The sequence below is a fragment of the Hypanus sabinus genome, chromosome 19 (assembly GCF_030144855.1).
Source record: "Hypanus sabinus isolate sHypSab1 chromosome 19, sHypSab1.hap1, whole genome shotgun sequence".
Taxonomy (NCBI): domain Eukaryota; kingdom Metazoa; phylum Chordata; class Chondrichthyes; order Myliobatiformes; family Dasyatidae; genus Hypanus; species Hypanus sabinus.
Window position 1 is genome coordinate 75,662,894 of NC_082724.1, and position 13,746 is coordinate 75,676,639.

The 13,746-nt window shown below is 39.8% G+C and overlaps 1 protein-coding gene across 2 annotated transcripts in view; it reads left to right on the plus strand.

The window, feature by feature from the left end:
* mtmr14 (myotubularin related protein 14) overlaps window positions 1-13,746 on the plus strand; it is a 132,576-nt gene that overhangs the window by 95,509 nt on the left and 23,321 nt on the right. For both annotated transcript variants that reach the window (XM_059944786.1, XM_059944787.1), the window contains exons 15-16: window positions 1,975-2,030; window positions 4,289-4,424. In XM_059944786.1, the coding sequence (XP_059800769.1) occupies window positions 1,975-2,030; window positions 4,289-4,424 (192 nt within the window). The remainder of the gene's footprint in view (window positions 1-1,974; window positions 2,031-4,288; window positions 4,425-13,746) is intronic.

Genomic DNA, 13,746 nt, shown 5'->3' on the forward strand with positions numbered 1-13,746 from the left:
GCTTAGAGATCCAGTTGAATCATGTACAAATTCAACATTAGTCCCATGCCCTTTCAGCCTGTCCCCTGTAATAAATCCAGAGGTTAACATTTTTATGGTTTCATCTATTGTATTGCTGTCTTTAATGAGTTCATACTTTTTCACTTCTCAAATGCCAATAGCATGAAGGAACCAGATCAGTCTTTATAGCAATCCAGTAGCTTCATGTTTGGCTTTCAATAACATTTTCAGACTTCACCAAATTACCCAATACAGTATTGTCAGCAAATGTTATCATTACCTCAATTCTTACATCCAAGTTGTTCATGTAAGTAGCGAATCCAAGAGTGATGATAACATGTATTCTTTTCTTAAAGTATAAAAGTGGGAGAAAGACATTTGCTTACTTTAGTGCACCCTGACGTTCAGTAAAATTTTGTGTGTGTGTTCCTGCACTAGCCTATGATCCCTTTATTTCCTTAATCTCTAAACATTGAATGGTCTGTATACAATATACTCAACACATGAGCCTCTACTATTGACTGGGGTAGCAAATGTCAAAGATTCACCACCCTCTGGTTGAAGAAATTTCTTCTGTCCTGAACTGCTGGTCATTTATGGTGTGATTATGTTCTAGCCAAGAGAAGCACGAGTATTACATCTATCCTATTAAGCACCTTAAAGCTGGTGTGCATTTCAATGAGGTCATCTCTCATTCTTCAAAACTCAGTGGAGTACAGGCCGCTTTACTTGATTTCTCCAGACACAATAAACCTGCCATTCAAGAATCAATCTAGTGTACTTTGCTTCATTTCCTCTCGTGTAAGTTTATCCTTCCTTATGTAAGAAGACCAGACTCATATTACCGAGTTTTATACAATTAAAGTAAGATGTTTCTACCCTTGTATGCAAATTCTCTTGCAGTAAAGATCAATACATCATTTGTCTTAATTGCTTGCTATAGGATGTAAACTAGTTGGAAAAATGTGCTGAGAAATGGGGGGTGGAATTTAGTGCAGACAGGTATGAGGTGTTGCACTTTGGGAGGACAAACCAGGGTACATGGTGAATGGTAGGGACACTGAGAAGTGCAGTAGAATGGTGGGATCTAGGAATAAAGATCTATTATTCCTTTAAATTGCCCTCACAGGTAAATAGTGTCACAAAGAGAGCATTTGGCATGTTAGCCCTTATAAATTAAAGTATTGATTACTGGAATCAGGATGTGATGATGTGATTTTGAAGTTGTATAAGATGTTGTTGAGGCCTAATGTGGAGTATTGTGTATAGTTCCGGTCACCCACGTTTATTTCCTGGAGCATAGGGTATGAGGGGAGAGTTAATGGAGGTATATAAAATTATGAGGGGTATAAATAGGGTGAATGTAAGTTGTCTTCCCACTGAGGTGGTGAGGCTAGAACTAGAGGCCATGGGTTAAAGGTGAAAGGTGAAAAGTCTAAGGGGAACATGAAAGGAACTTCTTTACTCAGAGGTGGTGTGAGTGTGGAATGAGGTGCCAGCAGAAGTGGAGAATGTGGGTTCATTTTCAATATTTAAGAGAAGTTTGGGTAAGTGCTAGGATGGGACAGGTATGGAGGGCTACTATGATCCAGATGCAAGAAGATAGGACTAGACAGAATAATAGTTTGGCATGGACTAGATGTGTTGAAGGAACTCTTTATGTGCTGAAGTACCCTATGACTATAAATCTGAGGAGTTTCCTAACAATCACTGTCTTTCTTTTTTTCTACCAAGTAGGTGATTTCATGTTGTTTTTCATGTCATTTTTTGCTAAATCAGCTGTCTTTTATTTGTCCCAACTATCTTTGTGCCTTATTACCCCCCCTCCAAATTTTCATCTGCTAGCCTTCCCTAAAATTGTGTAGATACATTTTATTAAAGGATGAAAAGATCTTTGTCTGCACTTTCACATGCAGTTTGCCCCTCAAAAATAAAACTTCAGTTTGCCTTGCATCTATTCCTTTTCCTTTGCAGAAGGAAGAACACACAAAAAGAAACTGAGTTTCCAGTGGATGATCTGTGTACATTGGGTAGGTACACTTCAAATCAATTTATTCCAAGGAGACACACCCTGCACACGTTTTTTAGTTTGTTAGTAATTCAGTTTTGTCTCTAGATATTGATAGCAATTGTTGAATATCTGCATAATTACAAATACTTGCAGGCTATAGAATGATTATAATGCAGCTGTGAATGTTACTACTCTACAAATTGCAGTAGATTACTTAAAGATTAGCAGCTTTTTTAAAAAAAGCCAAAATCTAATGCATACTAAAATGCAGATTATAGTTCAAACCCGAGGAAATCTGCAGATGCTGGAAATTCAAACAACACACACAAAGTGCTGGTGGAACACAGCAGGCCAGGCAGCATCTATACGGAGAAGCACTGTTGACGTTTCGGGCAGAGACCCTTCGTCAGGACTGGTAGCAGAGGATGCTACCAGTTTATACATCTGGAAGTTTACAAAATGTTTGCCTACCCATAAAGAGTATATGCTGGTGAAATTGAAATGTTATGATATGGACTTTATTTTGAACGTAAAATATTTTTCATCTGTTCTCTTTGAACTACAGTATAGTAGTGCCTGTGCTTTCTAGAAAGTGCCAAAATATTTTTGAAGACTACTCTGGCATGATTTAGTGGTTGAAGTATGTAGCAGTGCCCAGTTACTTGAGTGGTCATTATTCAGCATATTAGCACATTCTTAATCCTGAAGCCTTCTTGAACTTGAAAAGTTATCAATGCTTCAGGTTTTTACCTGTGGGCTTGATCTGACGTAAGACCAACGAAGGGTGAGTTAATCCACAACTTAATCGTAAAAGAATAATCAAAGTCATTGGCAAGCATGGAATACTTCTAAGAAATTTTAATGTTGGCATCACACAGTGAATCCTTTTCATTGGTTTATAAAACAGTAGGCTTCCAGAAATCTGCAGAGAAACTTCTTGAAAATGCAATGAGGCAGTAATTTAAGAAAATAAATCCAGTGTAGTTCTAAGGTTAAATAATTACCATCTGTAAAGCTGACTGGGAACTGTTATTTTTTTTATCACTGTAGTGATTGGACACTTTGAAAATGGCAATACCTTGTGATGTATTATGTAACCCAATTTCACATGACTTGCATTTACTTTTTTAAAAACTATTCAATACCCTGTATAGGTATTAACAAATACATTAGCTTTCATACTGTATATGTTGAATCTTCAGTTATTCAATAGCACAGTGAGTCATCCATAACTCATTTTGTACTCTCATAATCCATTTGCTCCTATGAAAGGGCTTTGTGATTCGTTGCTGTTATAGAGAGGCATCTGAAAAGATTAACTTTGGCACTGTAAGCAGGGAACAACAAAATGCTCTTCTCTAAGCTTTCTGACCCTGATCACATTTTTTAAAAATTCGTTTATGCTGCATAAACATAAGCTGAAACAGAAGAGATGCTGTCTAAGTAGTAAATGCAGGAATCCACATTGGTGATTCACCCTGGTTTGTGTTGCAATAAATAATAAAGCTCTTTGTCATCAACCTTTGTGAATAAAATAATTAGAATTAACTTAAATGTGCAACTCTTTAACCACAGTTCTGAGGTCTCCTTTCTTCAATTTACTCCTATTCGTATTGAAAGCAAATGGCATTGCTGATTTCTTTATTTCCCTTCCTACGGGAACTATGTTCAGATATGATTAAGACAAATAGAATATTTGTTTTGCTGGAAGACTTGACGTTCAATTGCTTTTACTTTACATCAAGAACTTGGCTTTGAATAAAAACCTGATTTAAAAAGGTTTTTTTTCATTGGAGGCTAATTCATCTAAAAATGAGCTTTTATTTATATTATTAATATATTGCTATATAAATACTTGGCCATGTGTTTGACACATTGTCACTATGGCTCTCAACTCCTAATAGCACATCAGTATTCATGACAGTGCAGTTATATCAAAAAGTGCTGCTTACATGTGGGGAAATAATCCGTGATATCTAACAATCTTCACCAACAGATGTCTAAATTGAACTAACGGCATTTTAATTAAGTCAAGATCCCAAAATTCAGCCCGAAGAGAGCTCTGTTTAGTATGCAGCTTATGGTATCGGGACTGATTTAAGAATAATTCTGAAAGCAAAGTATCTGTGACCAAACACGGTTTTCAAAACAAAATGCTCTGTGATTCAGAGAATAAGATTAAGTTATCTTTCCTTCTGTTTTAATACGACATTGAGCTTGTGCAATTACGATGAATGCTTTGTACTAAATCCTATATATAACACGTGCTTGTGTTAGCTCATACAGACCGAGGAAGTACCACCAGTCTGGGCAGTGATTTCTCAGTCATTTTGGAGGAGTCTCCCACTACTGCAGGAAGTTTCAACTATGAGGCTGTAGAATTAACAACAGGCCCAGCAACACAGGTGGCTTGGTAAGTTGTGCTTACTCAGTTTGCACATAAATTGTATTTTGTTATTTCTGTTTAGTCGCTTTCTAGAAACATTTTGAGAAATGTGTGAGCAAGATAATTTTAACTGACTGGAAAGGTACAAAATTTTCTTGCATTCCTGGCTTGCTGTAATGCGTGACTTTGAATACTATATGTGATTAATGTGGAAGGTCACTAATATAAATACACCTAGTGACTGGATATCTACTGGACTACCATACTGATAAAGGACTGCTTATTTTAGTTTTATTTTTCTTTTTTAAAAATCCATTTTACTTTTCCTGTGGAGAATTTTCTTTTCCATTTTAAAGACCTGAACATTACTGGTAAGGCCAGCATTTATTGCCCATCCCTGACTGTCCTTGGTTATGGTGAGCCTACTACTTTAAGACCATGAGATCATAAGACAGGAGCAGAATTAGGTCATTTGGGTCTTCAAGGCTGCTCCACCATTATATCATGATTGATTTATTATCCCTGTCACCACCATATTTCTGCTTTCTCTGTAACCTATGATGCCCTGATTAATCAAGAACCTTTTGAACTCTGCTTTAAATATACCCAATAACCTGGCCTCCACAGCCATCTGTAGAAATTATTTCAACAGTTTATCACACTCTGGCTAAAGAAATGCCTCTTTATCTCTCTTGTGAAGGGATGTCCTTAAGTTCTGAATCTGTACCCTCTAGTCCTAGAGTCCCCCATGTTAGGAAACATGTTTTCCATATCCACTTATCTGGGCCTTTCAATATGTGATAGCTTTCAATGAGATCGCCCATATCATTCTCTACTCCAGCGAGCACAGGCCCAAAGCTATCAAATGTTCCTCATATGTTAACCCTTTCAATTCCCAGAATTAATCTTGTGAACCTCCTCTGGACCCTGTCCAATGCTAGCACATCTTTTAGATGAATGGCCCAAAACTGCTCACAATACTCCCAAGTGTGATCTAACCACTGCCTTGTAAAACCTCAGCATTACATCCTTGCTCTTGTATTTTAGACCATTCAAAATGAATGCTCACACTGAATTTGACTTCCTTATGACTGAAACAACCTGGACGTCAACCTTTGAGGGAATCCTGTACAATGATGCCAAAGTCCCTTCGCAGCTCAGATTTTTGAATTTTCTCCCCATTTAGAAAATAGACTGTGTTTTTATTCCTTCTACCAAAGTGCATGACCACACCTCACTGCACTATGTTCATCTGCCACCTATTTGCCCATTCCTCAGTCCTTCTGCAGACTCTCCACTTCATCAACACTAACTGCTCTCCACGTATCTTTGTATCATTCACTACCTTGACCACAAAGCTATCAATTCTGTCATCCAAATCGTTAATAGATAATGTCAAAAGAAACAGTCCCTACACCGACCCTGCAGAACACCACTAGTCAACCAATCTTCTATCCATGCTAGTACTTTTCCTGTAATACCATGTGGTCTAATCTTTTCACAGCCTCATGTGCAGCACCTTATTGAAGGCCTTCAGAAAATCCAAGTCAGCAACATCCACTGACCTCCTTTGCCCATCCTGCTTGTTATTTCCTCAAAGAATTCTAACAGATCTTTCAGGCAAGATATTCCCTAGGAAGCCATGTTGACTTTGGCCTATTTTATCATTTGCCTCCAATACCCTGGAACTTCATCCTTAATAATGGACTCCAACATCTTCAGAACCACTGAATTCAGACTAACTGGCCTATAATTTCCTTTCTTCTGCCTCCGTACTTTTAAGAGTGGGGTGACATTTGCAATTTTCCAGTCCTCCAGAATTTAGTGCACGGGTTCCCAACCTTTTTTTAATGCTGTGGACCATTATAATTAAGCAAAGAGTCCATGGACCCCAGGTTGGGTACTCCTGATCCAGTGATTCTTGAAAGATCATTACTTATGCCTCCACGATCTCTTCAGCTATCTTTTTCAGAACCCTAGAGCGAGTTCACCTGGTTCAGACCTGTTAGCTTCCCAAGATCCTTCTCTTTGGTAATGTTAACTGCACTCACTTCTGCCCTCTGACACTCAAATTCCTGGGGTATTTTTAGTGGTTTCCAAGCGAAGAATGATACAAAAGAACTTGTTTGTCCCCTATTACTTAGCAACATCATTGTCCAGTGGTCTGAAATCTATTCTTGCTTCTCTTTTACTCTTTGTATATATCTGAAATAAAAAACTTTTGTTATCCTCCTTTATATTATTGGCTAGTTTACCTTCATATTTCATCTTTGCTGTCCTTATGACCACTTAGTGCCTTATGTTTGTTTTCAAAAGCTTCCCAATGCTCTAACCTCCTACTAATTTTTGCTATATTATATGCAAGACTATCATAATCTTTTCTACTTCCCATTGTAACTTTCCTCTTACATTCCTTCTTCACCTCTCCTGCCTATCCCCTCCCCCACCCCTTGATCTTTCCTCTGATTGGTTTTTCACCTGGTACCTTCCACCCTCCACCCTCCCCCCACCTTCTTTATAGGGCCCCTGCCCCCTCCTCCTTCAGTCCTGACGAAGGGTCTCGGCCTGAAAAGTTGACTGCTCATTTCAATGGATGCTGCTCAACCTGCTGAGTTCATCTAGCTTTTGTACGTGTTGATTTGACCACAGCATCTGCAGTGTACTTTGTGTTTCCCATTGTAACTTGTTCCCCACATCCTGGCTACTGTTTAGAGGATTATATATAAACACACATCAGCATCTTTTTAAATCTGCAATTTTCTAACTCTACCCACAAGGATTCTGCATCTTCTGGTATATCATATATCATCTTTTACTATGGATTTGATTTCATTTATTACCAACAGAACCATCCCACCCCATCTGCCTACTGACCAGTCTTTTCGATACAATGTGAATCCTTGGATGTTAAGCTCCTAATTATGATCTACTTTCAGCTACAACTCAGCGATGCTCACAACGTCATATCTGCCAATCTAACTGTACTACAAGATCCTCTACCTTATTCCCTATACTGCATGCATTCAAATTTAATACCTTCAGTCCTGTATTCATTTGCCTTTTCAATTTTCCCCCATGTTACACTTAAATTTATCCCACTGACTGCAATTTTGCTTTTCTCATCTGCCTGTCCTTCTTCACTGTCTTGCTACACACTGCACCTACTTGTGTACCAACTGCACTATCCTCAACCCTATCACTGCAGTTCCCATCCCCCTGCCAAATTATTTCAAGCCCTCCCAACAGCTGTACCACACCTGGCTGCAAGGATATTGGTCACCCTTGAGCTCAGGTATGACCCAAACTTTTTATACTGGTCGAACCTTCCCCAGAAGAGATCCCAATGATATAAAAATCTGAAATCCTGCCCCCTGTACCAATTTCTCAGCCACATATTCATCTATCAAATCCTACTATTCATACCCTCACTGGCACATGGCACAGGCAGCAACCCAGAAATTACTGTCCTTCCTTAAACTTCTGCAGTCTTTCAAGTGGATATACTCCCAATTGCAGTTGGGTAGGGAGTTCCAAAACTTATGGCTAGTAACAATGGGAGACCAGGGATATGTTCCAATCTTGATGATGACGGTGTGAGGAATCTGCAGGTGGTGGTGTTCCTATGCATTGCCATTGTTGTCATTTTTGATGGCAGAGGTCATGAGTTTTGGTGTCTCTTTTGAAGTGGTACAGGTAAGTAACTCTACTGCATTTTTGGATGGTATACAGTGTATCCCCCATGTGCTGATGGCAGAGACAACAAATGTTTTGAGTAATTGTGTGGGTGCCAATCAAATGGGTCATTTTGTCCTGGAAAATGCTGAATAGTAGGAAGATGCCTTGTTTTGGTGGAAAGGCTTTGTGTTGTCAGGATGTGAGCCACTCTCCACGGGTTACTCATCATCTAGCATGATCTTTTAGTCATGGTATCTATATATCTGATCCAATTAAATTTCGTCTCACAGGTAGCTCCTTGGTGAAGATGTAGGGCAAGGCAATGGTATTCCATTGAATGTCAAGGGGAAGTGGTTAAACACTTGCTGAAAATCATCATTACATGGCATTTTTATGGAGCAAACGTTATTTGCCATTTATCAGCCCATGTCTGAGTGTTGTCTTGGTCTTGCAGTATGGAGGCATAAGCTGCTTCATTTGCTGAGGAGTTACCAATGGAATTGAACACTGTAATCATCTGTAACACCCTTCTTCAGATGTTTTGATGTGAGAAAGGTCATTGATGAGCAATTGAGAATGGTTAGAACTGGGAACTTGTATAATGATATACTGGAGGTGGGATGTTTAAGCTCCAAATATCACAATTTCAACATTGCCATTATTTCCTTTGATGCTTTTGATCTCAGCATCACTGAGACACTTCAAAGTTCAAAGGTTCAATTTAATGTTAGAGAAATGTATACAATATACTGTGGCATGCAAAAGTTTGGGCACCCTTGGTCAAAATTTCTGTTACTGTGAAAAGTGAGTAGAAGATGAAATGATCTCCAAAGGTCATAAAGTTTAAGATGAAACAGTCTTTTCAACATTTTAAGCAAGATTAGTGTATTATTTTTGTTTAGTACAATTTTAGAGTGAAAAAAAGGAAAGGAGCACCATGCAAAAGTTTGGGCACTCCAAGAGATTTGAGATCTCGGATAACTTTTACCAAGGTCTCAGACCTTAATTAGCTTGTTAGGGCTATGGCTTGTTCACAGTCATCATTAGGAAAGGCCAGGTGATACAAATTTCAAAGCTTTATAAATACCCTGACTCCTCAAACCTTGTCCCAACAATCATTAGCCATGGGCTCCTCTAAGCAGCTGCCTAGTACTCTGAAAATTAAAATAAATGATGCCCACAAAGCAGGAGAAGGCTATAAGAAGATAGCAAAGTGTTTTCAGGTAGCTGTTTATTCAGTTCATAATGTAATTAAGAAATTGTAGTTAACAGGAACAGTGGAGGTTAAATTGAGGTCCAGAAGACCAAGAAAACTTTCCGAGAGAATTGCTCTTAGGATTGCTAGAGAGGCAAATCAAAACCCTTGTTTGACTCCAAAAGACCTTATGGAAGATTTAGCAGACTCTGGAGTGGTGGTGCACTGTTATACTGTGCAGCGACACCTGCACAAAAATTACCTTCATGGAAGAGTCATCAGAAGAAATCCTTTCCTGCATTCTCACCACAAAATTCAGCATCAGAATTTTGCAAAGGAACATCTAAACAAGCCTGATGCATTTTGGAAACAAGTCCTGTGGACTGATGAAGTTTAAATAGAACTTTTTGGCCGCAATGAGCAAAGGTATGTTTGGAGAAAAAGGGTGCAGAATTTCATGAAGTGAACCCCTCTCCAACTGTTAAGCACGGTGGTGGATTGATCATGCTTTGGGCTTGTGTTGCAGCCAGTGGCACAGGGAACATTTCACTGGTAGAGGGAAGAATGAATTCAATTAAATACCAGCAAATTCTGGAAGCAAAATTTGACAAAGCATTTGACAAGGTCCCTCATGAGAGACTCATCCAGAAAGTCATGAGGCATGGGATAAGTGGAACCTTGGCTGTTTGAATAAAAAATTGGCTTAAAGGAAGAAAGCAGAGGGTAGTTGTGGAAGGAAAGTATTCTGCCTGGAGGTCGGTGACTAGTGGAGTGCCGCAGGGATCTGTCCTGAGACCCCTGCTATTTGTGATTTTTATAAATGACCTGGATGTAGAGACAGAAGGATGGGTGAGTAAGTTTGTGGATGACACGAAGATTGGAGGAGTTGTGGATGGAGCTATAGGTGGTCAAAGGTTACAAGAGGATATAGACAGGCTGCAGAGTTGGGCAGAAAAATGGCAGATGGAGCTCAATCCAGACAAGTGTGAGGTGATGCATTTTGGAAGGACAAACCAGAAGACTGAGTACAGGATTAATGGCCAGTTACTTAAGAGTGTGAATGAACAAAGGGACCTTGGGGTTCAAATCCATACATCCCTCAAGGTCGCTGCACAGGTTGATAGGGTAATTAAGAAGGCCTATGGGATGTTAGGCTTCATTAACAGGGGGACTGAGTTCAAGAGTAGAGAGGTCATTTTGCAATTCTACAAATCTCTTGTGAGACCGCGCTTAAGAGTATCGTGTTCAATTCTGGTCACCTCATTATAGGAAGGATGTGGAAACTATGGAGAGGGTGCAGAGGAGACTTACCAGGATGTTGCCTGGTTTGGAGAACAAGTCACATGAAGCAAGGTTAGCAGAGCTGGGACTTTTCTCTTTGGAGCGTAGAAGAATGAGAGGGGACTTGATAGAGATATACAAGATTATGAGAGGCGTAGTTAGGGTGGATAGTCAGTACCTGTTTCCCAGGGCACCAATAGCAAACACCAGTGGGCATATGTACAAAATTAAGGGAGGGAAGTTTAGGGGAGACATCAGGGGTAAGTTTTGTTTATACAGAGGGTTATGAGTGCCTGGAATGACTTGCCAGGGATGGTGGTGGAGGCTAAAACATTAGGGGTATTTAAGAGCCTCTCGGACAGGCACATGGATGAAAGAAAAATGGAGGTTATGGGGTAGTGTGGGTTTAGTACTTTTTTTTAAGGATTATATGTGTCAGCACAACATGGAGGGCTGAAGGGCCTGTACTGTGCTATAGTGTTCTATAGTTCTAAACATCACACCATCTGTAAAAAAAGCTGAAGTTGAAAAGATGATGGCTTCTACTGCAGGATAATGATCCTAAACACACCTCAAAATCCACAATGAACTACCTCAAGAGGCGCAAGCTGAAGGTTTTGCCATGGCCCTCACAGTCCCCCGACCTAAACATCATCGAAAATCTGTGGATAGGCTTCAGAAGAGCAGTGCATGCAAGATAGCCCAAGAATCTTACAGAATTAGAAGCCTTTTGCAAGGAAGAATGGGTGAAAATCCCCTAAACAAGAATTGAAAGACTCTTAGCTGGCTACAGAAAGCGTTTATAAACTGTGATACTTGCCAAAGGGGGTGTTACTAAGTACTGACCATGCAGGGTGCCCAAACTTTTGCTTTGGGCCCTTTTCCTTTTTTGTTATTTTGAAACTGTAAAAGATGGAAATAAAAAAAGTAATCTTGCTTAAAATATTAAAGAAATGTGTCTTCTGTAACTTTATGCCTTTTTTAAATAGGTCATCTTTTACTTAGCTATTCACAGTAACAGAAATTTTGACCAGGGTGCCCAAACTTTTGCATGCCACTGTACATCCTGAAATGCTTTTTCTTCACAAAACATCCACGAAAACAGGGGAGTTCCAAAGAATGAACGAGAGTTGAATGTGAGAACCCCAAAGTCCCTCCCCAGATCCCCCCTGCAAGTGGCAGCAAGGCAACAATACCCCCTCCCCCTGACAAATAAACATACCAGCTATGGAGCACAAGCATGAGCTAAGTGATAGCAAAGAAACAGACTTTGCAGTTACCCCAAAGACTATCGCATTCCATCCGGCATTTGGCAACCCACAAGTTCTTTCACTGTCTCTAATAAGGAAAAGGGAGGTGTTCCACATTTTCACAGTGAGTAAGAGGCATAACAACCCGCTGGTTTGCGATGTTAAAAAGTCAGTTTCGTCGCTTTTACAAGCTCTGTGCCCGAAGTTCGCAAAGATCTCGGGTCTTCGGGCCCACAGTGAGATTTTCCGGCCTCCCCAATGACACGAGTCTCCTACTGTGACACCGGCTCTCGATCTGACGGCTCCAGAACTCCGAGATCTTAGGCTTCTGAACACTAGGCCGCCTCTCAGGTTGACCCCTTGGTGTGCCGAACAATGGCCGGTCCTGAAACCCCAAGAACGGATCCCATTCCCACAAAGAACTGAAGTCTGCGTGTAACTCCAGGTCAGGATCTTCAGAAGAATCCTGAAAGGGAAAAATAAAGATATTAAAGATGGAAATAGAGCTGTTTCCGAAGATGCAAGCAAAGGAGTCGCCATTTAGCGTCCTCGTAACTCTGCCTTTTACTACCCTGAGATTCACTTTTTTTGCAGGTATTCACAGTAAACACAATGAAACATAATAGAATCAATGAAAAACTGCACACAGAAAAGGTGAACAACCAATGTGCAAAAGACGTCAAACTGCAAATTGAAATAGAGATTAAAAAATATTTATAATAAATAAATAAATAATAAGTATTGAGAGCTTGAGTTGTAGAGTCCTTGAAAGTGAGTACTTAGATTGTGGAATGTGTTCAGTTTTGGGGTGAGTTATCCCTTTGGTTCCATCCTGATGGTTGGGCAGTAACAAGTGTTCCTGAACCTAGTGTTGTCAAACCGAAGGCTCCTGTACCTCCTTTGTGATGGCAGTAGCAAGAAGAAAGCATGGTCTTGGATGGTGGTGGTCCTTAATGATGGATGCTGCTTTTTTGTGACAGTGCTCCTCGTAGATGTGCTCAATGGATGATGGTACCTTAATCTGATACTGTCTTAATGTCAAGAGGAAATACTTTCAAATTACTTCTGAAATTGAGCTGTAAAAGGCCTTGGTGAAACCCGAACAGGGCATCAGTCAGGTTATTGGTGAGTGTTGCTTGATGGCCTTGTAGATTTTACATTCCTTCAATTTGTAGATTGACAGTATGTTGCTCAAGTGGTAATTATTTGCCTCTTTATGGGCAGAGTATACCTGAGCAATATTCTACACTGTTGAAAAGATGGGCAATTGAAACTGCTGGAAAATCTTGGCTAAATGTGTTGCTTGCTCTGGGAGTACAAATATTCTGAACTCATCTGAGCCTCTTCTAATCCAGTACTACTCTTGTTATGATGTGGAGTGAAATACTCTGGCTGAAGACTGAATCTCAGGAGAAAGCTAAGATGGATTGTTTATTCAGCATTTATGATTGAATATGGTTGTGAAAGTTTCAAACTGTTTTTAGCACTTGCAGTCACCCACTGTGACTGAGGATGGGGATAGTCTTGCCATTGATTTTTTCCCCTCAGTCTTTTATTTGTCTTTTTGTCACTTCTTCACATTCACTGTGTTTATCAGTGATTTGGAAATGGCAACTCCTTGCCATCTTGGCCCAAGATCACTCTGATACTCTGACCTTGATCACTTTGATACAGTGTGAACTTGTAGAAATGGTGTCGAAATGTTTAGAAAGTTGGAGTTGTGATAAATGTGAGGGCTGAAAGATGCTGACTGGAGATTCTAGAAAAATGATAGAATTGTCCAACTGTATCTTTGTTCTGTCAAGTGTTACTGTCCAAATATATTAAGATAAATGACATAAATTAGCAGGAAATGTGCACTATCCATTTGTTTTCAGTCAGTTTTTGTACCACTGTTTGACTGGAAAGCTGACTGGTGACACAGTGACTTGAAGAATGCTGGTACATG